The sequence below is a fragment of the Giraffa tippelskirchi genome, chromosome 12, assembly GCF_054371585.1.
Source record: "Giraffa tippelskirchi isolate mGirTip1 chromosome 12, T2T-mGirTip1v1.2.pri, whole genome shotgun sequence".
In the NCBI taxonomy this organism is placed as follows: Eukaryota; Metazoa; Chordata; class Mammalia; order Artiodactyla; family Giraffidae; genus Giraffa; species Giraffa tippelskirchi.
In genome coordinates, this window is record NC_137286.1 from 5,090,231 (window position 1) to 5,115,472 (window position 25,242).

At 50.4% G+C, this 25,242-nt stretch overlaps 1 protein-coding gene across 2 annotated transcripts in view; it reads left to right on the forward strand.

Annotated features, from left to right (window-relative positions):
• The first annotated feature begins 260 nt into the window (after window positions 1-260).
• DEGS2 (delta 4-desaturase, sphingolipid 2) overlaps window positions 261-25,242 on the forward strand; it is a 44,840-nt gene continuing 19,858 nt past the window's right edge. The window contains exons 1-4 of one of the 2 annotated variants that reach the window (XM_081549741.1): window positions 261-572; window positions 4,180-4,274; window positions 5,725-5,801; window positions 6,364-6,491. Coding sequence is in view for 1 of the 2 variants with exons in the window: in XM_081549740.1 (XP_081405866.1) it covers window positions 22,941-23,022 (82 nt within the window). In the remaining variant the exon portion in view is untranslated. Of the gene's footprint in view, window positions 573-4,179; window positions 4,275-5,724; window positions 5,802-6,363; window positions 6,492-22,868; window positions 23,023-25,242 lie in introns of those variants that run through there. The other variant, XM_081549740.1, reaches the window with a different exon arrangement.

Here is a 25,242-nt window from a genome sequence, read left to right on the forward strand (position 1 = left end):
TCACACTTATATGTTATTACACTAATGACAATATCAACAACAGGGGGACGTCCCTGGTGGTTGGGGAGCTAGAGCTCACATGCCACAACTAAGACTCAGAGCAGCCAAAAAAAATTCATATTCTTTTTTAAAAAACAACAACAATAATGATTGTATCCCCCTCCCCTGGGGCCTGGCACATGGCATGTGATTAGTTAATAGTGAGTCTTGGTTGAGGGAACTTGACCCATTCTGGGTTTGTTTTTTTTTTTTTTTTGTAGGAGAAGGTGACCTGACTCAACTCCATTGTTGGCAGCTGCTCTGAAAGTGGAAATCAGGACAGCAGAGAATGTCAGGGAGTTCATTTCACTGGTTGCCGGTGTCTGCGGTTCGTCTTGGCTGTTTATAAGTGCCCCTGGCAGCATCCTCGGCTCACCCCAGACGGACGCCTTCTGTTGTCTCCTGGAGTCCCGGGCCCGGCCCCGCCACACCCGCTCCTGTTCCCCCCAGGTCACCGATGTTCTGCTCCTCGCGGGCCTTGGTGTCCAGGACTCAGCTCTCCTCCCCTGCAGTCTGGGGTAGATACTCAGGAGGTGAGACATGCAAGGCGCCCCTGGGCTTGGCCTTTTTTTTTTAATAATAATTTTATTCATTTTTTGATGGTCATGCTGGGTCTTCGTGCTGTGTGGGCTTTTCTCTAGTTGCAGCGAGCGGGAGCTCCTTTCTTGTCGTGGTGTGTGGGCTTCTCGTTGTGGTGGCTTCTCTTTGTTAGGGAGTGCGGGCTCTAGGGTACGCGGGCTTTGGGAACTGCGGTGCGTGGGCTTGGTAGTTGTGACTCACAGGCTCAGCTGCCCCTCAGCACGTGGGATCTTCCCGGACCAGGGATCGAACCTGTGTCTCCTGCATTGGCAGGTGGATTCTTTACCACGGAGCCACCAGGGCAGCCCTGGGCTTTGTTTTGACGTGGGGAAACAGTCCCCCGTTCTGCTCCAGAGCTCTCAGGGTGAAATCTCTGGGCTGGCATCTCAGGCCCTGGGCTCCTAGCCGGTGGGTTCTCGGTGGTCCTGAAGTCCCTCCGGGAGGGACAGGCCATGCCTCTTTTTCCCGGGGTCTCTTCCACAGATGGGAGACTGAGGCACCAAGTGCAGGCTGAGTCTTCATTCAGGGAGTGGATGAGAAATGCACTCAGCCAGCACCTATTAGGCACCTGCTGTATACCCCATGTAGGCACTGAGGACCCAGAGACAAGCTGACTTGTCCAGGCCAAGGAGAGCCCGACTCCAGGGAGGGGTCTAGGGAAGCTTCACCAAGGGATTGGCCTTAGACGGGTCAAGGGGGCTTGGACTAGGTCTGAGTGAGGGTATTCCAGGCCGAGGGAGCCGCCGGAGCAAAGGCTTAGCATGGGAGAGTATTCAGGGCCAGCCGTGGGCGGCGGCTGGATGAGAAAGGCAGTCTGGAGAGGCTTGCTAAAGACGGCCCGGGCTCCCTGCTAGAGAGCCCCGGAGACTCCTTTGGGAGCAGGTGCAGGATGTGAGCTCTGGGTCCTCCGTCCACCCTCAACGTGACCCTGTGCTGGCCCCTGAGTAAATTTCTCCAAATCTCTCTCTGTGGCAGAGAGATGAACAGAGGGAGGGAGCAGCAAATCGTGAATGGGGTTTGAAACCTGCAGTCCATGCAGGGAGGCAAGGAGGGCTGAATGAACCAGGGCCCTAGGCCCAGGGGTGATTCACTCAGCGCAGGGGTCAGTCTTGGTTCTATCAGTCACGCTTGCTGCCTTCGCCTCCTCAGGCAGGCCATTCCTGCCTCCGCGGTTGGCGAGGCAAACTCAGCTTCTCTGGCAGGGCCAACGGAGGCTTGACCACCTCCCCTGACTCAGTCATTGACGGGCTTCCTGGATGCGTTTGTCTCCAGGGTCTCAGGTGCTGCCCCCTTTGCCCTTTGCTGAACTGCAGGTGTCCCTGTCTCAGCCCCTACAGAGTTGGCCCCAGGAGCAGGGGCCCAAGAAGAAATGCTGATGGGGTTCACTCTTAAATGGATTCCTGTGGTGGTGCTGGCGCTAAAGTGTACCCGACTCTTTGCAGCCTCATGGACTGGAGCACGCCAGGGTTCCCTGTCCTTCACTGTCTCCTGGAGTTTGCTCAAACTCATGGCCATTCTTTTGACATTCTTATATTAACCCCTTTTCTGCCGGCCCATCTGTCCTCATCTAGGGGAGGGGGACCAGAGGCCCCTCCCTGGGCCATGCTCAGGGTTCTCAGCTCTCCAGGCCCCAGTCAAGCAGATGGGGGGAGGGGCCCCCAAAGCAAATTTCCTCTCTTCCTGCTGTATCCCCCTTCCCCCTCCCCCCTCCCCTCTCCCCCCATCTCCCTCCACCCCCTTCCCCCTCCCTCCCTCCCCTCTACCCCCATCCCCCAGCTGTGCACTGGACCAGGGATTCTGCCCTCTGGAGCCTACTTACCTCTGGCTGCTTGCTTGTGGGAAGATGGAATGGGGGGGCCTTCGGGTCACCTATGCCCCCGCATGGAAGCCCCCGGGTGAAGACCCGGCGAGGAAAGGGCAAAGGTTCAAGGCAGGGGCTGGGCTGGGTTGCTTCCGTGCAAGGGCAAAAGGCGAGGGTCCAAAATGACTCAGTGAGCGCAGGGGAGGCTGGTAGCCTTTCCGACCAGCAGGGGGCGCAGGCGGGCCTTGGGGGGGGTGAAGAAGGGCGAGCCTCAGCCCTGGCTTTAAAACGTTCTGTTAGATGACAACTGAAAAAAATGCAAAACCTAAAGGTTGAGGGTTATGTTCTATAGCATGGGAGATAACTCAGTGCCTCTCAATTATGTTATATAATTATATAAATAAATGTATTATATATAAAATAAATATAAATAATATGTGTAATTATGTATTATATAGCCTCAGATAGCCCCGAGGAACTGTTCCAAAGGGGTAAGGGAGAAGCCAGGCTATACAGGAGTTTTGAAAATAAAATGAAAATAAATAAAAATGAAATTTTTTAAATGTGAAAATTTTATTTTCACATTTTATTTGTGAAAATAAAAATGTAGTCGAACGTCAAAAGATTACTGCTAGTAACAAAAACCAGGCATCTCAAGTTAATGATTTTAGTGCCTTTCTATGTATAGGAAGGTGCAGCAATCTGGGCTCACTGAAATTATTCCTTCGATATGCATCTTGACTACCTCAGGCCATCTTGAATCCCATCTTGAATCCCCTCAAGGCGCATCATATGGGGCAGCTGCAGGGGCTGCTTAACGGTGGGCAACATCCTTTGGCAGGGGCTTCTCAGTTGGCGCTAGTTGTAAACAATCTACCTGACAATGGAGGAGACTTAAGAGACACAGGTTCAATCCCTGGGTCGGGAAGATCCCCTGGAGGAGGAAATGGCCACCCACTCCAGGAGAATCCCATGAATAGAAAGAGTCAGACATGACTGAGCACCGAGATTCTTTGTTTACTGAAAAGGCAGGCAACACTTTGTCCATATAGATTATTTTTAATGTATTTTTATTTCAGTTCTATTGAGATATAACTGACATACAGTATTGTGTAATGATTTGACTTACATCATGAAATAAACATCCATCCTCTCATAAAGCTCCAAAGTAAAGAAATAGAAAAAAAATCTTTCCCTTGTGATGAGAACTCTTAGGATTTATTCTTAATAACTTTCATATATAACATGTTGTTGTTTAGTCACTAAGCTATGTCCAATTCTGCGATCCCACGGATTGTAGCCCACCAGGCTCCTCTGTTCATGGGATTTTCCAGGCAAGAATACCCACTGGAGTGGGTAGCCATTTCCTTCTCCAAGGTATATAGATATTTTTTACTGTTTCACATGATCTGCATTTGCAAAACTCATGGCAGAAACATTAAAATAACAATTCTGGACCCACAGCCCCTCCTCCCGGAAGTGATCCCGGCCCTCCCCTCTTGGAGAACATCCTTCCAGCCCTTCTCCAGAGCATTCGCTTATGCAAGGACACAGGCACACACACACACACACACACACCCAGCAAGATGCCAGGCTCCCAAATGCACTCAGAGACATACACTCACCCAGACACGTAGGGACACCAGACACACGGGCGCTCCTGCAGCACGTAGAGAAGTTGATCAGAATACTCGCTTGTGTGGGTGTGTTTAGGCAGACACATCTCTAGCGATGAATCTAAATACATTTTATTTTTACAGGTTTTGCATAAGAAACCTCGCCTCCTTTTCCGGCCCTCTTCCTGCCACGCCGACAACAGGCATTTCACGTTTCCAGCCTGTCTTCCATGCTGTGGGTGAGGCCAGCTGCTAGGTGCAAGGTGGCCCACGTCTAAACTCTTCACAGCTGATGACACATTGCCGGGGCTGTGTGGGTGGTGATGATGGGGTGCCCTGGGTGTGGGCATGGGGTTCGGATTCAGGAGGATGCCCTGGGAGTGAGGGCAATGTCAGAGGCCAATGGCTGGCCTGTAGCCCTTGACCTTCTTTAGGGACATGTCTGAGGCCTTGGGGACTCTTTGGATTTGTGTGGGCCACAAATGTTAATTGGCCTCTGAAAATCCAGCCACGTTGAGCTGCAGATAGACCCTGGAGAGACCCCTAAGGAGAGTGCCCTCCCACTCTCAGGGTTTTGGGTCTACCTGTACACATGGGGGTCCAGCCACTCTGCCTGCAATTCCACCGTTACCCTACTCTGTGGAATGCTAGAGAGTTCTCTTCAAAGCCACTCTACACCAATGAGGGTGGTCCTAGCCTCAGCAGAGCCCATGGGGGCCTAACTGGTTGACACTGACTTCTGTAGTCTGTGGGTGGGTGTGTTGTTGGTGGAAGCATTGCGATCTCCAGCTCCAGGCCCAGCTTGGAAGGTGTTCCCGTTGGGTGGTGCTGGCAATGGAGGTGAAACCGCACAACTCAGATGGAGTTTGCACCCAGCCAAAACCCAGATAGGGACTTGAGCCCACTGTCCTTTAATTAAAATTGCATACCTGTCTCAGGACTTAATGAAGCCCAGGTTCTTTATGTTTTGTCGCGGAGGAAAGAATTCAGTGCAAGACAAAGTGATAAGTGGATTTATTTAGAGAGATACACATTCCATAGACAGAATGCGATCCGTCTCAAAAAGCAAGATGGGCCTTGGGAGAAACACATGCCACAGAGTGTGGGCCATCTCAGAAGGCAAGAGGCCCTGAAAAATGGGGTGGTTAGGTTTTTATAAGCTGGATAATTAGTGGGAGGCTTCCAAGGTGGCTCGGTGGTAAAGAATCCACCTGTCAATGCAGGAGAAATGGGTTGGACCCCTGGAAGATCCTCTGAAGAAGGAAATGGCAACCCACTCCAGTATTCTTGTCACTCCAGTATTCTTGTCTAGGAAATCTCATGGACACAGGAGCCTGGTAGACTACAGTCCATGGGGTCGCAAGAGTTGGACATGACTTAGTGACTAAACAACAATGAATGGGAGGTTTATTCCAACTATTTTGGAAAAGGGGCGGAGACTTTTAGGAATTGGGCCACTGCTCACTTTTTGGCCTTTTATGGCCAGCCTCTGGACTGTCGTGGCGCCCCTGGCCATGCCGTGTAGCTTATGAGTCACAATAAGTGTATAACGGGGCTCAAGGTCCTCTGGAAGTTGAATCTTCCGCCATCTTGGACCCAGTTGGTTCTCACCAGTTTATGTCGTGTCTTCAAGGGCTATGTCATTGTTTCAGAGGCTGTGCCCTGCCCCCTTCTCTCCTGTTTTCAAAGGCATTTAGAGGCCTCAGACCCTGAACAAGATCTGAGCTCCAGAAGGCATCTCTGCAGGCTGCCAGCTCCAAGAGCAGGTGAGCCCTGAAGAGAAACCTGAGCAGGACCCACAGACAGGTGTGGGTGGAGACGGGAGAGGACGGAGTCTGCAGTGTGTCCGCCCCGGGCTGCCCCCGCGCCTGGCTGCCAACCTGTCACACCTGGGCCTGGGCTGGGGATCCGGCCCTGGAGACCAAGAACCTTCCAGAGCTTCGATTTGAAGCCTCAGCTCCGTGGAGCGTGCACAAGCCATACAGGCATGGGCCAGAGCTCGTGTCTCTGCTCCACCGAACCTCTGTTTCCTCTGCTGTCCCATGGTGGTGAGGTGCGGGGGAAGCAATTTATTACCGGCTCCTGGGAGGCGCCACCGTGGCCTGGGGCAGAGTTTGACTTCCGGTTCCGAGTTGACTCCGGCCTGAGGGGCTGGCACTGCCTCGCAGGTCCCAAGCATCTGTCCATCCCGATAGGGCTCATTTGTGTGGTTGGAACCCTCCCTCTGTCGAATCAGGGCAGACGTCCCCAATGGGTTTTATTTTTATCCTTCAGCCACATGTCTGAAACAACCGAATCAGGAAGGTGTCATAAATTAAATCTCTACAGGAGTCCTTGGAGCCTGGCTCCCTGCCCAGAGTGCTGAGGCCCCCAGGAGGAGGCTTCTGCCAGTCCCGTAACCAGCCTGGCTCTCCCAGCTGACAGGTGCTGCCCACGGAGGGTCTATGATGTGCCAGGTGAGGTCTTGGGTGCTTCCCACACAGGTTCCCACCTATAGCCAAGTGGAGTAGCTACCCCCACTTTACAGATGGGGAAACCGAGGCTGGGAGGTGAGGCTTGTCCCAGGTCACCCGGCAGTTGAGAGGCAGAGCTGCTACTCCAGCTTGGTCTGTCTGTGTCCAGAGGCTGTGCCACCCCTTGGGCAGAGCGGGAAAGACAAAGCTCCCAGAGGTCACTGTTGCTGAGTCTTACTGCTTGATGCAGGACAGGCCAATAAACGGGGAGACGAGCTGTCGGGGCAGAGAATAGCGATTTTTTTGGACAGCCAGCACACTGAGAAGATGGTGGACTAGTGTCCCAGAGAACCATCTTCCCTGAGCTAGAGTTCAGGCTTCTTTTCCTTCTTCTTTTTTGGCTGTGTTGGGTCTTAGGTGCGGCCTACAGGATCCTCGTTGCGTCCTGCAGATCTTTCATTGAGGTGCGTGGACTCTCTAGCTCAAGCACGAGGGCTCAGTTGTTCCGCGTCATGTGCGATCTTAGTTCCCCGACCAGGGATCAAACCCACGTCCCCTGCATTGCAAGGTGGATTCTTAACCACTGGACCACCAGGAAAGTCCCCTCAGGCTTCTCTCATACTGAATCGGGAGGGGTAAAGTCCTGGTTTGGGCCAGACGCTGAAGGGGACGTGTTCCTCTCTTCCTTCCCGCAGCCATTCACTGGTGGGCTGGTCAGGAGGTTTCCTGGGAGCTGAGCAAAAGTATTTTAGCTTAACTCACATTACCTGGGAAGCAGGGTTCCCAGGGATGGGCCATCGGGTATCATTTAAGCTGATAGGCATCATCCCTTTTGTGGTTAATTTGTGCACGCGTGCATGCTAAGTCAGTTCAGTCGTGCCCGACTCTTTGTGACCCCATGGACTGTAACCCATCAGGCTCCTCTGTCCATGGAATTTTCCTGGCAAGAACACTGGGGTGGGTTGCTAATTCCTCCTCCAGGGGATCTTCCTGACCCAGGGGTTGAAAACTGCATTTCTTACATCTCCTGCCTCGGCAGGCAGGTTCTTTACCTCTAGCGCCACCTGGGAAGCCCCGGTTAACTTGTAATCGAATACAAAGGTCTTTTCTTCTCTATCGTGACCACTGCCGCGGGGAGAGGGTGCAACAGAGGTGAGTCTCTAGCTCAGGCTCACAGATCCAGGAACTTCTGGAGGAGCTGATGCTTGGGCTTGGCGTGAGGGGTTTGGAGAGAAATGGAGAAGGCACATGAGGTGAGAGACGGGGGGACACGGGGTGGCGGGGACATTGTGGGGCGGCCGGAGGAGGGGCTCAGACTTAGCTCTGTGGGCAGAGCTGGCCTGGTCTGAGCGCGCTGGGTGGGCCTGGGCTGCCCATAGGTGGGAGAGGCCCGAGGCGGTGGGCAAGGCAGCCGCTCCATGACTTCCTCTGCGCAGCGTCGCTGAGCCGTCTGTGGCCAGGCTGACTTGTGTTCATTTACAGGCAGCGTCTTTTCTGTCTCTTCTTGGACGCTTTTGGCATTTTTCTCTTCGTCGTGAGTGTTCAGAAATTTCTTGATGGTGGTGATGTCTAGATGGTGATGTCTGGCTTTTCCGCTGTAACTATTTCCTCTCGTGTTCACTTTTTAATTCAGATGTGACGTATATTACATGCATACATTTTCGGAGTACAGCTCCATGAAGTTTCACGTCTGTCTACACACGTGTAACCACCACCTGGTCCAAATGCTGACCACTCTCTTCCAGCCTCCACTGGGCTTCCTGGCACCCCCAAAGGTAGCCACTATTCTGACCACCAACCCTGTTGATTGGTTTTGCCTATTCTTTTTTTTTTAATTTATGGTTTTATTTATTTACTTTTGGCTGTGCTGGGTCTTTGTTGCGGTGCACAGGCTTTTCTCTAGCTGCGGCGGATGGGGGCTGCTCTTCATTGTGGTACATGAGCTTCTTGTTCTGGGGGCTCCTCTTGTTGGGGAGCACGGGCTCTAGGGCCCTCAGGCTCAATGGTTCTGGCACATGGGGTTAGTTGCCCCACAGCTTACGGAATCTTCCCAGATCGCGGGTCAAACCCGTGTCTGCCTCATTGGCAGGTGGATTCTTAACCACTGGACCGCCAGGGAAGCTCGGTTTTTCCTATTGAACGTCACGTCACGTCAATGGAAATATATAGTCTGTATGCTTTTGTGTATTTTCTTCTAAATAAACTTTAAAAATTTTAGAACAATTTTAGATTTCCAGTTACTGGGAGGATAGCCCAGAGAGTTCTCCTGTAGTCACACTCATTAATATGGTAGATTCGTTACGATTAGTGATCACACAGCGGAACATTTTTACTAACTGGAATGCGTACCTTATGCAGATTTCTTTTTTTTTTTAATTTATTTATTTGGCTGCACTGGGTCTTAGTTACGGCAGGTGAACTCTCAGTTGCAGCATCTGGGATCTAGTTCCCTGACCAGGGATGGAACCGGGCCCCCTGCATGGGGAGCCTGGAGTCTTAGCCACTGGAGCATCAGGGAATTCCCCCGATAGCATTTTTTCTGCATCACAGTTCCTTCCAGGACACCACATTATGTTCAGTTGTCATGCCTCTTCAGGCTCCTCTTGGTTGTGACAGTTTCTTAGACTTTCCTTGTTTTTGATGGTCTCGGCAATTTTTTTTTTTTTTTTTTTGAAGTGGACCATTTTTAAAGTCTCTATGGAAATTGTTACAGTATTGTTTCAGTTTGATGTTTGATTTTTTGGCTGTGGGGCATGTGAGATCTTACCTCCCCAACCAGGGATCCAACCTGCACCCCTGCGTTGGAGGCGACGTCTTAACTACTGGACCGCCAGGCAAGTCCCCTCGGCAGTTTTTAGTAAGGTCAGGCATTTTGTATTAATATCATATTTCTCAACTGGGGTTTATCCGACATTTTTCTCAGGATGAGACTCGAGTTACAGGTTTGGGAGGAAAAACACAGAGGTGAAATGTCATTTCCTCACATCAGGGGCACAAACCACCAGCGAGGTGCATCACTGCTGATATTGACCTTGATCACCTGGCCGGGGTGGGCTTGTCGGGTATCTCCTCCATGAAGTGACTCTTCCCCCTCCCCTTCCATACTCTTTGGAAGGAAGTCATGCTACAGCCCACACTTGAAGAGTGTGGGGTTGTCCCTGAGGCTGGGGCATCCTCAAGGAATTCTAAACTCCTTGGAATTCTTCCGCTTGGGAGATTTGTCTCTTCTCCTCCATTTAGTTACTTACTTAATCATTTATTCATATCAATACGGATTCATGGATATTTATTTAATGCTGTGGGCTATAATCCAATGCTGTTTTGTTTTTCTTCTTCTGAAATATAGTTGATTTACAATGTTTGTTAGTTTCTGTTGTATAGCATACTGAAAAAGAACGTATATATATTCAAGATTCTCTTCCATAATAGCTTATTACAGGATATTGAATATAGTGCCCGGTGCTATACAATAGGACACTGTTCTTTGTTTTATGTATAGTAGTTTGTATCGGCTAATCCCAAACTTCTAACTTATCTCTCCCTCACTCCCTTCCCCCTTTGGTAACCATAAGTTTATTTTCTATGTCTCTGAGTCTGTTTCTGTTTTGTAAATAAGTCCATTTATACCTTATTTTAGATTCCACATATAAGTGGTATCATATGTTACTTGTCTTTCTCTGACTTCACTTAGTATGATAATCTCTAGGTCCCTCCATGTTGCTGCAAATGACATTATTTTGTTCTATTTTATGACGGAGCAATGTTTCATTGTATATATTAATATATACCCCCTCTTTATCCACTCATCTGTCAATGGACAGTTAGGTTGCTCCCATGTCTTGGCAATTGTAAACAGTGCTGCTGTGAAGGTTGGGGTGCAATTCGAATTTTCATCTTTTCTGGATCTATGCCCCGGAGTGGGATTGCTGGGTCATATGGTAACCCCAAGTTTAATTTTTTAAGGAACTTTCATACCGTTCTCCACAGTGGCTGCACCAATTTACATCCCAGTAACAGTGTGGAGGCTTCCCTTTTCTCCGCACCCTCTCCAGCATTTGTTATTTGTGGACTTTCTGATGATGGCCATTCTGAACAGTGTGAGGGGATACCTCATTGTAGTTTTGCTTTGCATTTCTCTAATATTCAATGCTACTCTATTTTATTGCTCAAATTGTTTGCACTTTGGCCATTGGGAACTCTTGCAGTTGGCTCCTGGGTCTCTTTGTCATGCCCCCATCACTGGGTTTTGTGTGTGTGTTGAGCACTTCCTTACTTTCTGTAACTCCAGGGTGCTCCCGGCTCATCTCATACAGTTCTTACCCTAATCTTATCATCTGCCATTTCTCCAAAGAGCACCGTTCTTTTACTGGAGAAGGATATTAGATATCAAAATCAACTGTGATCACAGGTACTGCCGTGTCCTTGTTATACTGGGTGTTCTCAGCTAACAAAGCAAGGCGACCTATTTGCGTAAGTTTAGACTGATGTCACCAACCAAAATCAGTTGCTGCATGGAATGTTTCAGCCTCTTGCCCTTGTTTATATCAACCTCCCACTCCAACAGCAAGAAACCTGGCTCTCACCATCGGCCATCTATTTGCCTAATTGTTCAATTCCGGGATACCTCTAGAGTGGTTCTAGAATTGTTAACACCTGTCCCTGTGGGAAACAACTTTATTAACTAGACCACAGTTCTTTTTTAAAAAATCTTATTTTTGGATGCACTGGGTCTTAGTTACCGCATTCGGGATCTTCATTGTTTTATGCAAGATCTTTCCTTGCGGTGTGGGGGCTTCTCTATAGTTGTGGCACAGGTTTGGTAGTTGTGGCTTGTGGGCCTAGTAATCCCGAGGCGTGTGGGATCCTAGTACCCGACCTGGGATCGAACCCTCCTCTCCTGCATTAGAAGGACCACCAGTAAAGTCCCTAGACCACAGTTCTTTTGCCTTTTAGCCTGACAGTCTGGACACATTTCCGGTGTTACTTAGGTCTGTACCTTATTCCCCCAGGGCCTTCAGTGAGGTTGTTTCATCCATCTCTAAGAAAATTAGACTTTTTTTTTTGTCATATTCTGCAGAGTATCTTGGGATCCCTACCTCCTAAATGGCTGTTAATAATTTTGCATACTCTAAGATTCACCCTTTGTGATATAAAGTTCTGTGAGTTTTGGACTTCCCTGGTAGTGCAGTGGATAAGAATCTGCCTGCCAATACAGGGGACGTGGGTTCTGTCCCTGGTCTGGGAGGATTTCACATGCTCTGGAGCAACTAAGCCCATGTGCCACAAGTACTAAGCCCACACTCTAGAGCCTGTGAGCCGCAACTTCTGAAGCCTGAATGCTCTAGGGCCCGAGAGCCCCAACTAACTGCAGCTACTGAAGCCTGTGTGCCTGGAGCCCCTGCTCTTCACCAAGAGAAGCCACCGCAGTAGGAAGCCCATTCACCACAACTGGAGAAAGGCTGCATGCAGCAACGAAGACCCAGCAAAGCCAAAAATAAATAAATAAAGATAGCAAAGGGTACATGTCAAAAAAAGTTCTATGACTTTTGACAGTTGCTAATGAAGCTCCCACACTGTGGCCACCTGATGCGAAGCGCTGACTCATTGGAAAAGACCCTGATGCCTGGAAAGACCGAAGGCAGGAGGAGAAGGGGATGACAGAGGATGAGATGGTTGGATGGCATCGCCGGCTCGACGGACATGAGTTTGAGCAAGCTCCGGGAGTTGGTGATGGACAGGGAGGCCTGGCGTGCTGCACTCCGTGGGGTCGCAGAGTCAGACACGACTGAGCGACTGAACTGACCTGAACCGAATGTTCTTATACTTACTATCACACAATAATTTCACCTCCTTAAAAATGCCCGTGTGCTTTGCCTATGACCTTCTGGCAACCCCTTTGTCTATGTTCAGCACTCCTGGCAGCATTAGTTTGGTTTGCATTGTTAATAGTTTTGCCTTTAAAAAAATAAAATAGTTTTGCCTTTTCCGGAATATTCATCATTGGAGCCATACAGTGTTTCAGACTGGCTTCTTTCATTTACCAGGGTGCGTTTAGGAGTCATCCATGTCTTTTTGTGACTTATTAGCTCACTTCTTTTTGTCTCTGAATAACATTCCACTGTATGAATGTAGCACAGTATCTGTTGCCCCACATGCTTACCCAGCTTATTATCTCCAGGAACTGGCTTCCCAGGTGGCACTGGTGGTAAAGAACTCATCTGCTAATGCAGGAGATGTGAGAGATGCTGGTTCAATCCCTGGGTCGGGAAGATCCCCTGGAGGAGGGCATGGCAACCCACTCCAGTATTCATGCCTGGAGAATCCCATGAACAGAGGAGCCTGGTCGGCTACCATCCATGGGGTTGCAAAGAGTTGGACATGACTGAAGCACCTTAGCACAGGAACTGGCTGCCCTGGGAGGGGTAGTCTCTTCAATGTCAACAAGGCCCCAAGATGTCAGAGCGTCAGAATTATGGAAAACAAATAGGTGTGAATAATACAACCGGCCCCGTGATGTTGCAACGTCATTTTAAGGACTCCTTGGGGGTGATGATAGAGGAGGCTTTTAGAGTAGGGTGTAAGTTTCCCTAAACAGCATGGAAAACATTTTATTGTGAGAATAAGAAGGAAAGGACACAGGTAGCAAGTATTAGGTGTCCTTCTGAAACCGTGAAATTCTGACTGGGACTTGAACTTGAACATGGTCTTTTAACTGAGGTCATACACCTGCCCTTAGGACTTAATGAAGTTCAGGTTCTTGATGTCTCATTGCAGAAAGAATCCACTGAAAGACAAAGTGATAGGTAAGAAGTGGATTTATGCAGAGAAACACACTCCACAGACAGAGTCTGGGATTTCAGAAGGTGAGAACAGCCCTGGCATATGGGGTTAGTTTTTATTAGGGGTAGGTAATTCCTTAGGCTAATGAGTGGAGGGAATATTCCAGCTATTTTGGGGAAGGGGAAGGGATAGCATGGGCTTCCCAGGTGGTGCTAGCGGTAAAGAACACACCTGCCAATGCAGGAGACAGAAGAGACTTGGGTTCCATCCCTGGGTCGGGAAGATCTCCTGGAGGAGGGCCTAGCAACCCACTCTAGTATTCTTGCCTGGAGATTCCCATGGACAGAGGAGCCTGGTGGGCTGCAGTCCATGGGGTCACAAAGAGTCCGACACGACTTGGCAACTGAACAACAATAACACCCAATAAAACAGATCTGAAATTTCCAGTGTCTCTAACGATATCTCCGTGGGATTCCAGAGTGTGTTAAAAATACGAGAGATACATACGTTTTGCTGCTTTTGTCTGTTTTTCAACAATACTATCTTGGTGTGTTTTGGGGGGCAGTCACGTTACTAGGGGCATGAGCTGACGGTCAGATAAAGTCTGTGTGAAGGAGGTGAGGGGGACCGGTGTTATGTGTAATCAAGAGGAAGAGGCAGTCATCACGGCCTGCTCGGCAGCTGGAGGGCGTAGAAGTGTTGCAGGGAGACGCCCGTTCTGACTTCATGCTGAAACTCTTTCTTTCTTTCTTTCTTTTTTATTTTTTTCTTTCTTTTTTAATATTTATTTATTTATTTGGCTGGATCTCTTTGCTGTCCAAGGGACTCCATCAAGAGTCTTCTCCAACACTGCAGTTCAGAAGCATCAATTCTTCGGCGCTCAGGTTTCTTTATGGTCCAACTCTCACATCCATACATGACTACTGGAAAAACCATAGCTTTGACTAGACGGACCTTTGTTGGCCAAGTAATGTCTCTGCTTTTTAATATGCTGTCTAGATTGGTCATAGCTTTTCTTCCAAGGAGCAAGCGTCTTTTAATTTAATGGCTGCAGTCACCATCTGCAGTGATTTTGGAGCCTCCCCAAATAAAATCTGCTCTAACTTGCATTGGGTCATATTAACTATTTTAATTGAGGGTCTGTGGGTTCCCATTTTACCAAATCAGTTTGTAGATGCAAAAACATATTTTAATTTTAGTTTATTTTTCATAGTGTTAGAGCATCTTTGCCCAATATGGGATATTTTAGGGCAAAGAGTACTATGACCATGGGAAATTTACATAAGGCTAGTGTTAAAGTGAATTATATTTATCTCCTCTTTATTTTACATTCAGTTTCTTCCCTAAGATTATAGGGGTCACAGTGCTCAAAGTTGGTGGGGTCCCCAGGTATGACAATTTTTTGAGCCCCAGTAGTAAGTCCCATGAAGTTTTGTCAGGCGGTGATGTTATTAATAGCAAATACTAAAGCTAATTTAGAACCTGGGGCTTCTCTGGTAGCTCAGCTGGTAAAGAATCTGCCTGCAATATAGGAGACCCAGGTTCAATTCCCAGGTCAGGAAGATCTTCTAGAGAAGGGATAGACTACCCACTCCAGTATTCTTGGGCTTCCATGGTGGATCACACAGTAAAGAATCTGCCTGCAATGCAGAACCCCTGAGTTTGATCCCTGGGTTTGGAAGATTCCCTGGAGAAGGGAATGGCTAACCACTCCAGTAATTTAGAACATATGTAATAGAATCGTGGATGCAGGCTCAGTCCTTAAGTCATGTCCAACTCTTTGTGACTCCATGGGCTGTAGCCCGCCAGGCTCCTCTGTCCATGGGATTTCCCAGGCAAGAATACTGGGTTGGGTTGCCATTTCCTTCTCCAGGGGATCTTATAGCAGCACGAAAGCTAACTGGTGCCTTTTAAATCTTTTTGTTAGATAAATTCTATGGTGTTTTTGTCAGTATAGTTATATATACATATATATATAATTTATTACTTTCTAAATTTTGTACCTCCAGTTGGGTGAAACTATAACTTTTAATTTAAGTATATATGTAAAAAGTATTATCTATTTTATAAATTATTAAAATATTTAAAATAGATATACTTTATGTAAAATTTATTATATATTTTATAGATATGTGTAAAATATATAATTTATGTATTCACCTTTTGCTTTCTCACCCTGTATCTAGGGCTTTGGTTTTTCTTCCTTTTTTTCCCCTTCTCCACCACTTCTCTTTTTCTTTTCTTTGAGGCTTTTTGTTCTGGTTCATTCTGTGATTTTCAGTTTCTGGTTTGGGCTGATAGGAATAAGGAGGGGCAGGAGCCAGGGCCCAGTGGTCACCCTCAAGGCTGCAGCCACTGTCTGGGATGGTTCCTTAGGGCCCCCTCGCCCTCCTCCCACGTCTCCACCAGTCTAGTCCCTCCTATTCTGCTGGGTCAGGGGGAAACAGGACTGCAGCAAGGCAAACCACACAGCTCCGGCCCTTCCCCCAGGCCCTGCTGGGTGTCATGGTCCCTGAGGTGGGCTCCCTGGCGGGGTGATTCTGGCCTGCTCTACAGGCCAGGCGGAAAGGCAGCTCGGTTTGCCCACACGCATCAGGGCTGCCAGGTTGGGCTCCCGGCCACAGCACTTGGAGAGAAGTCACATCTGTCTCTCTTAGGCCACAGCACTTGGGGGCCTTTGTAAACTTAGCTGGTCAACCAAGAAAAAGGAGGACCCCGGGGAACGTCCTCTGGCCTCTGGGCAAGTAAGGGTTCAGACTCAGAACAGCAGCGACACCGACGCAAGTGTTGCCAGCAGGTGGCGCTACGCTCCCGGACAGCCACTGCCGTCTGGTGGGACCAGTGAGTCCGCCAAGAGCACCTCCTTCCAACCACCCCGCTTTAAAATGTAGGTTTTATCGTCATTCAGGTTGGTGAAGCCAGCAGATCAGGGAGCCACTGCCCTGGATGAGACAGTCCGCCCTGCATCGTTTGCAAGAGCAGGGGCGGGGCCACCAGGGCAGGTTCAAGAGCAGAGGGTGTGAGCTCGGAGCAGGGCAGGAGACTTTATTGTGGTTCCCGGGAAGGAACGGGTGAGGCATGGTCAACAGCCTAGGATTAGTTAGATTAGTTAGTTTGAATAATTTTTTAAAAAACATTTTTATTTGTTTCTTTTTGGCTGCGCTGGGTCTTCCTTGCCACACGCCTGCTCTCACTAGTGGCGCCGAGCAGGGGCTATGCTTCCCTGCGGTGTGAGGGCTTCTCATTGCGCTGACTTCCCTTGTTGCCGAGCGCGGGCTCCAGGCTGTTCGCTTCAGTAGTCCTGGCTCGTGGGCTTCGGAGCACAGGATCAGTAGCTGTGGCACCGGGGCTTAGCTGCTCCAAGGCATATGGGATCTTCCCAGACCAGGGATCAAACCTGTTTGCCCTGCATTGGCAGGAGGATTCTCACTGGCTGTACCACCAGGGAAGTCCGCTTTGAATAATTTTTAAGCTATTTTAAAATTTATTTTACTTAATCTTTTTTTCTTTTTTTTTTGGCTGTGTCATGCAGCAAGCAGGATCTTAGTTCCCCAACCAGGGAACTGAATCCATGCATTGGAAGCCTGGCGTCTAAACCATCCGACCGCCAGGGAAGTCCTAGTTGGAAGAGTTTTGTTCAGGTTGTCGAGTTGTCTGGTACCTGGCCTTGGGGTGATCCGGGCAGGGGAACACTGGCCCTGAGGACAGAGCAGGCAGGCCGGGTAGTGGGCCCCACATAGGTGAGCTGGCCCTATAGGAAGGGGGCTTCCCTGGTAGCTCAGACTGTAAAGAGTCTACCCGCAATGCGGGAGACCCAGGTTCGATCCCTGGGTTGGGAAGATCCCCTGGAGAAGGAAAGGGCAACCTATCCCAGTATTCTTGCCTGGAGAATTCCATGGACAGAGGAGGCTGGCAGGCCACAGTCCATGGGTTGCAAAGAATCGGACATGACTGAGCGACTAACACTGGACTGGCCCTATAGGAAAGGCATACTCCTGGGCTAGGCTTTCACCATCTCTAGGAACTGGCCAGCCCTGGAGGGTGGTCTCTTCAGGGTCAGCAATGCCCCAAGATGTCAAAGCATCAGAAATACAGAAAATCGAGACTCCCCTGGTGGTACAGTGGATGAGAATCCGCCTGCTAATGCAGGGGACACAGGTTCGATCCCTGGTCTGGGGAGATTTCACATCCCTCAGAGCAATGAAGCTGCTGCACCACAATGAACCCGGGCTCTAGAGCCCATGAGCTGAAACGACTGAATCCATGCTTAGAGCCTGTGCTCTGCAACAAGAATTGCCACCGCAATGAGACGCCTGGACACTGCAATGAAGAGTAGCCCCCGCTCGCTGTGATTGGAGAATAGTCCGTGCAGCCACAAAGACCCAGTGCAACCAAAAAATAATAAGTAAATAAAATATAAAATAAAATAGAAAGCATTATAAAAAAAGAAGTACAAAAAATGCAAAAGCTCAGATGAGGCACCCGTTGGTGTAAGTTTCGGTGCTGCTGTTTGATCTCGTCACACCTTCTAGCAGGTGAATTGGCCCTCAGGTATAATCTGTCTGTTCTCCCGTGGCTGGAGACTGGTGTTGTCTGCAGGACTGGGCTCCTACCAGTAAAGCTGCTATGAACATTCCTGCACACGTCTTTGGTGAATGTCATTTGTGTTTCTTTGCACAGTTGTCCCCAGGAGTGAAAGCACCCCCATCATGATGGAGGTTGAGCTTCAGTAGATTTTGCAGCAGAGTTTGCCAAACTGGCTGAACCAAGCTTTCCTCTTGTTGATACCCTCTTCTGTCTGAAAACTCATGTCTTTCCTTTGTTCTGGGGAATTTATCACATGTTTGATGTGACTCATACATTCTCTCATTTAACAAATTGTTATTAAGGTCATCTCCTATGCTAGAAACTCTTTTGGGCATTAGAGGTGAAGAGTTGCACCCCAGGGAGCAAGACACTCTAGAGGAGGGAGCAGATAGTAAGCAAACTTGCACATGATGTAACAATGTATGTCAGGTTGGCAGAATCATCCATACCTACAATTACATTACAGTTTCAGTGGGAGATTATTTCTTCAAAGAAGAAAAGGCAGGGGAGGAGTAAATGTTGCCTTTCCTTCATTCTCTCTCTCCTTCTAGAAATCTCATTAAAAGGATGTTGGTTTTCTACTCCTGCTCTTCAGTTCTCTTCTTTTACACGCCTTCATTTCAACAGAGGTTTCCTCCCTACATGTGGCTGTGCTGTTTGGCATGTGGGATTTTAGTTCCCCAGCCAGGGCTGGAACTCTGCAGTAGAAGCACAGATTCTTAACCACTGGCCTGTGGGGGAAGTCTTGAGATTGGTTGCTGCTTGTTTTTTCTTTTTAAAGAAGCAATTTGTACCTCCCCATCTCTGGTGTGTTTATTTATTTTAACAGGTTGGAATAGACCTTTATGTTTCCTGGGAGACATTACTCTCGTTCCTCAATCTGGTTCTCTCTGACCCCCCCCACCCCCACACCGTTTTCCCAGGTGTGAAGTTCCTCCCATTCTTGGGGTAAAAAGTGAAAGTGGTAGTCGCTCAGTCATGTCGACTCTTTGTGACCCTATGGACTGTAGCCCAGGCTCCTCTGTCCATGGAATTCTCCAGGCAAGAATACTTGAGTGGGTAGTCATTCCTTTCTCTAGGGGATCTTCCTGCCCCAGGAATCCAACCTGGGTCTCCCACGTTGCAGGTGGATTCCTTACCATCTGAGCCAGGAAACCCCTGGTTGCCCTCTTTTCATGGAGTGATTTGATTTCCCTCCGGTGTTGGCTGGCTCTGAGTCACGGGCTGTTAGACTGCTGGCTTTGGGGAGGGCTGGGAGGTGCAGTGTGGAATGCATTCTGGCCTGTTTTCTGCAAACATGGGGCAGGAGAGGACTTCTGCTGGGGCAGCAAGCACTATGTTAAGACTTATGGGCGTAGGTGCTTCCTGCTCCTCACAGGCAGCTGAAGACACCAGAGCACCCTGACCGAGAGCCTCTGGTCAGGGTCCCTCCTGGGGGTCAGTGAACCCCCCCACTGGGGCTGGCGCCCAGCTTAGAGGAAGTAGGGGCTGAAGGAGGTGCAGGAGTCATGGAAGAGTGGCTGGCCTTGTTGGCTTCCTTTCAGTTACCACCAGCAAAAGTCTCTGTTTTCTAATGCTGTTAGGGATTCAACAACAACAATTACATGTATATGCATATGTCTGTGTGTATCTGTATATGTAGGTAAGTATAGGTATATGTATATTTTATACACTTCATTTTTATTTTAATTAATTATTTAAATTTTTTTTTTTTTTTTTTGGCCACACTGTGTGGCATGCAGTCTCTCAGTTCCCCAACCAGGGGCTGAACCTGTTTTTCCCTGCAGAGGAAGAGAGGAGTCCTAACCAGTGGACCACCAGGGAGGTCCCTACACTTCATTTTTGAATAAACTTTAACATCTGGTTTAGATTTACAGAAAACCCGTGAAAATAGTATTGATGGTTCCATAGCCTCTACACCCAATTCTCTTTATGTCTATAAGATATTAACATAATCTAATGTATCAGAAAAATGAACATTTTTAATGTTAATACATTATCATCAACTGAAGTCCAAACTTTATTCAGATTCCTTTAGTTTGTACCTAATTCCCATTTTCTGGTCCAGGATCCCACATAGGACACCACATTGCAAGCAGATATGCAGTTTCTTTCATTTCCAGGACCTGAGACCTGGTGGGGAGGCTGGTGCGCGTGCTCTGAGCGGGCTCACCATCTTGAAGCTGAATCTCTGTGGTCCAAGCTGACCTTGGGGAACTGGGGATTACTCAGGATTGGAAAAACCTGGCTTAAAATTCAAGATTCAAAAAACAAGGATCATGTCATCCGGTCCCATCGCTTCATTACAAATAGATGGGGGAAAAGCGGAAAGAGTGGTAGAATTTATATTTTTGGGCTCCAACACCACTGCGGACTGTGACTGCAGCCAGCCACGAAATTAAAAGATGCTTGCTCCTTGGCAGAAAAGATGTACAAACCCAGACAACGTATTAAAGAGCAGAGACAGCAGAGACATCACTTTGCCAACAAAGATCCATATAGTCAAAGCTATGGTTTTTCCAGGAGTCATGTACGGATGTGAGAGCTGGACCTTAAAGAAGGCTGAGTGATGAAGAATTGATGCTTTTGTGGTGTTGGGAGAAGATTCTTAAAAGTCTCTTGAACAGTAAGGAGAGCCAACCAGTCCATCCTAAAGGAAATCAACCCTGAATATTCATTGGAAGGACTGATGCTGAAGCTGAAGCTCTAATCCTTTGGCCACCTGATGCGAAGAACTGACTCATTGGAAAAGACCTTGATGCTGGGAAAGATTGAAGCTAGGAGAAGGGGACAACAGAGGATGAGATGGTTGGATGGCATCACTGACTCAATAGACATGAGTGTGAACAAGATGGTGAAGGACAGGGAAGCCTGGCGTGCGGTAGCCCATGGGGTCACAAAGAATCGGACATGACTTAGCAACTGAACAACAACAGGATTGAAAGTCATGAACTTTTATTCCACTCCCAGGTCTCCAGTCTTTCCTTTGACTCGTCCCCTTTTCGGCCTCAATTTTCTCATCTGTAAAATGAAGCCATTGGGCTACTGTCAACTGGACAGGCAGAGTCCTGGGGTCCATCTGTGAGTGGTTTTCTGATCTCTGTCCTGGGCAGAGGGAGCTGGCAGGCATGGTGGTGCCCAGAGGGCAGAGCTGGGACCCAGATCTCACTGGTTGTAACGTGGAGCTGACACTCTGACTTTGGGCTTTTAAAGTCGAAGATCAGGGGCGTGTCCCAGCTTTCCTGCTTATTCCGAAAAGTGAAAGAAAGTAAAAGCGTTCATTGCTCACTGGTGTCCAAGTCTTTGCGATCCCCATGAACTGCAGCCCACCAGACTCCTCTGTCCGTGGAATTGTCCAGGCAAGAACACCAGAGTGGGTTGCCATTCCCTTCTCCAGGGGATCTTCCCCACCCAGGGGTTGAACCTAGTCTCCTGCATTGCAGGAAGATTCTTTACTGTCTCAGTCAACAGGGAAGCTTATTCTGAAGCCCTCTTTATCTCTGAGCCTCGGTTTACCCATCTGTAAAGTGGCTGCTGTTGGGATGACTGCTATGGCTCTCTCTGGCTGTGAGTAGAGCAGGTTGCCCTGGAAGATGCTGAGCTCTCCGTTTCCAGAGGTGTGCAAGCCAAGAAGATGACACTGTTGGGTGGTGCAGGGGGTGGTGGTGACCCAAGGCTCTAAGCACGTCCCTTTTGGACAGGGAAGCCAGCCTCCGCACTGGCCCATTTTCCTACTCTTGACTCTGGGGCAGGTGGCTGGCTGCCACGGTGTGCCCACGTAGTTGCTTCCCTTGTCATCTCATGCCAGGACTGCCTCTGGCCCTAGGCTGAGGGCGGTCTGCCAAATGTACCACACCCCTGGCCACAGACTTGCAGGAGACTGAGGGGCGATGCACGCCATCATTTCCTGCCTGCCTTGTGGTACCTCTGACTTCCAGGTCAGTCTGCTTCCCCAGGCAGCTCCTGCAGGCGGGGCTCCAGTACACAAGGCATACCAAGCAAAGCCCCAAAGGAGCAAGAGGAGGACGGGAGGGATCCCTGAGAAGGAGAAAAATGAGGAGCCCTGTGCCCCGACTCCCCCCAAACCAGACTCTGCATTCTGACAAGGTTTGGGTTCTTCCAAGTTCCAGCCTTTGCACCATCCATTGGCTCTACCACCAATGCCCTTGGCCTTGTTTAGCTGTTGAACTCCTACCCGCCCTTTGAGATCTAATACAAAAGCCCCTGGACTGTGCCCTGGCTGTCTCAGGACCTACCTGTGTCCGGGCACGTATCATCCTGAGTTGTAATCGGCCTCTCCCGTGCCCGTGTCCCTGTCCCTGGCCTTCCCTGAAGGCGGGGATGGGGCTGACTCACCTTCCCGAAGCTGCAGACGCCTCATCACCTGCCCTCTGCCTGGTTGCATGGAAGGAGTGGGTAGGGGCAGGGCGAATCGCTGTGACGAACCTTTCCCGAGCTCCTTCTGTTTGTGTTTGTTTGTTTGTTTTGGCTGCAAGGCGGGGCCTGCGGGCCCGCGGGCATGCCTCCACTCCTTCTGCAGTGGTACCGCAGAGTCTTAATCCCTGGACCGCCACGGAAGCCTCCCTTTCTTTTCACGCGCACAACGCAGCCGTCTAATCCCTACCCTCCAACCCCTGACCCGGGCCGGGGGGCGCGGCGGGGCGGGGGCGGGGACGCGCCTCACTGGAGGGTCCGTCGGGGCAGGGGAGGCGGGAGCGCGAGTGGCTCTGGGCCGCCGAGAGAACAGGCGCCCAGCCGCGATGGGGTCTCCGGGAAGCCGGGGGCACGGGCGTCCCCGCACACCCCGGGGTCCGGGGACTCTCCCGGGGTTGCACTAACCGCCCATTTTCCAACCCGGGGGAACTGAGGAGCCGAGAGGCCCGGGGACTTGCCTCCGCCCCGCCCCCGAGGGCCCGCCCCTCCTGGGGGCCCGGGCGCTCCTGGCCCCGCCCCGGCCCCGCCTCCATCACCCCGGCCCCGCCCCCGAGTCCTGAACTGGTCCTTGCAGGACGCAGGACGACAGGTGCCGCGGAGCCGATCCCTGCGCAGCAGCTGGCCGCTCAGAGCTGCGCTCCCAGCCCCGCCATGGGCAACAGCGCGGGCCGCAGCGACTTCGAGTGGGTCTACACGGACCAGCCTCACACGCAGAGGCGCAAGGAGATGCTCGGTGAGCGCGGGCTCCAAGTGGGGACAGCCCTGGGGCCGTGTGGTGTCCCGGGTCAGCCCGAGCCCGGGGGTGTCGCTCCTGCGCGGCCCGGATGCCCAGCAGGCCTTCCCCGACTTCTGCTTCAGAGGGTGGGGGCTCCACTCCCCGTCCGGCAGCCTCCCCGGCCCAGGGTCCCCAGCTCCGGTCTGGAACTCCTTTCGCGTCTCTGCCTCTGTCCCGGGATCTAGGACCCGAGGACCCGAGCCCAGATCCGTGCGTCGGGGGAGCGCATCTCGGCTACTCCTTCCCGGCTGTGGGACGGGAGCCCCTCCCGGGACTCGAGGCGCACAGGTCAGCCTCAGGAACTGTCTTTGTGAGGGATGCGCCGCCCCCGCCCGCGAAGGCAGCTCCGTGGCCACCTGTCGTCCGCCGCACCCTGGGCTCCCCTGCGCGCAGAGCGCCGGCTCCCGGCGGCCCCGCCAGAGAGGCGCCAACCCCAGCCCCAATATCAGGCTTTAGGGCAGAATGAACGCCTTGAAGGAAGCAAAGCTGAACGAGAGACAACTTATTTAAAAACAAACAACAAACAAAGATTTACCAGAGTCTGTCCTTTTATTTTGTAGCCCAATGTACGGTTTCCCCTCTCTGTTACGTAGTGTCCTTGAAAGTCATTTTTACTTACCCGGTCACCCATCCTGTGGACTCACCCGCCCTGCAGGCTCCATCAGTCTCTCAGAAGGACCCAGAATAGATGGTTCCTTTGCCCACGATTAGGGGCTCAAGGACTGGCACCTCCAGAGCAGCTTCTGCTAGGTGCCACCAAGTCGCCTTTGCAGCCAGATTGGCTTCCAGGTGAACACGGTCCCTCTCCCCAAAGTCGGTCACCGTTCCACACCCTCACCCACACCTGCAGTTGGCAAAAGTCTTTAATCTTTGCCAAGCAGGTTGACAAAACAATACTATCTCATTATGACTTTAATGTTTAATTTGATGATTGCTTTCAGTGTCTCATTGGCCATTTAAATTTGTGTTTTGCTTTCTCTTGGGTTGGTGTTTTGCTTGTTGAGTTGCTAGAGCTCTTTGTATCGAGGTTTTTAACCCTTTGTCTTATACAATACACTTCGAATCTTCTTCCCTTTATAATCACAGGAGCTTTTTTTTTTAAAAAAAATGCACTTGAATAGATTGGATCTTTTCTTTAGAATTTTCTCTTTTGTGTCTTCCTGCTCCACCCCAAAGCTAGAGAAGTATCGCCCTATTCCTTTTAAACCTTTCAGACACTGAATGGTTAATGCAGGGCTGTGCCTTGCTGTTGCTGGGGTTCCAGGGCCTGGAGACCCCTGGGTGGGTCTGTGGATCAGTGGTTTTCTCCTGTGAGGTGAGCGATAACCCTGCACTGTGTGTGGCCCCAGCAGGGGCAGCATCGTCTGCTGCATTTGCGAACTTCCTGCAGGTGGCAGGTGGCTCAGAGGATCCTGCCGGGCTGTGTTTCCTTCCCCTCCCCGGGCTCTCCCACCCCCCCTTACAGGACTCACTGCGCACCTGGTCCCAGGTGGAGAAGGCTGGGGGATGTAGTCTGGCCCACAGAGCTGCCTGGAGGGATGCAGACACCCTGGACTGCAGCCTGACTTCCCCAGTCTGCATAATGGGCACAGTCATCCTCTTTGGCAGAGTGGGTATGAGGATAAAAGGAAATGTTGGGTGAGAGGTGCTCCAGTGTGGTACCCAGCACGCCAGGACGTGGAGAAGGAGTCCTCTCTGAAGAGAGAAGCCACGGGCCCTGGAACTAATCCAGGAAGCATCCTGGACGGAATGGGTGGGAACCCTGGAAGACCTGGAGAAGAGGGCCGCGACTTGGGCCAGGGCTGGGACAGCACAAGTTCTCAAGGGTGCTTTGCAGATTCCCACTCTGAGCTGGGTGCTGGGGTTCCTCCCCACACAGCCAGTTTTGAGCTAACGAACTTGGAATGTGTCTCCCTCCCTCCCTCCCAGGCATTGCGCTTGCGGTTCCTCCACCCCAGAGTCCTTCCTGCCTGCCCTACTTGCTCAAGCTCAGCTCTCCCTCCTGCAGGAACAGCCCCCTCCCGGCCTGGGTTGGGGGAGGGTGCTCCAGTGGGATTCCCCTTCCAGCCCATCATCTGGTCTTTATCTCTTGGAGGCAGGTTTCCAGACCTGGAAGGTTTGTAGACCTTGATTGTGAGCCAGGACCACACCCACTCATCAGCTTTGTGACCCTGGGTG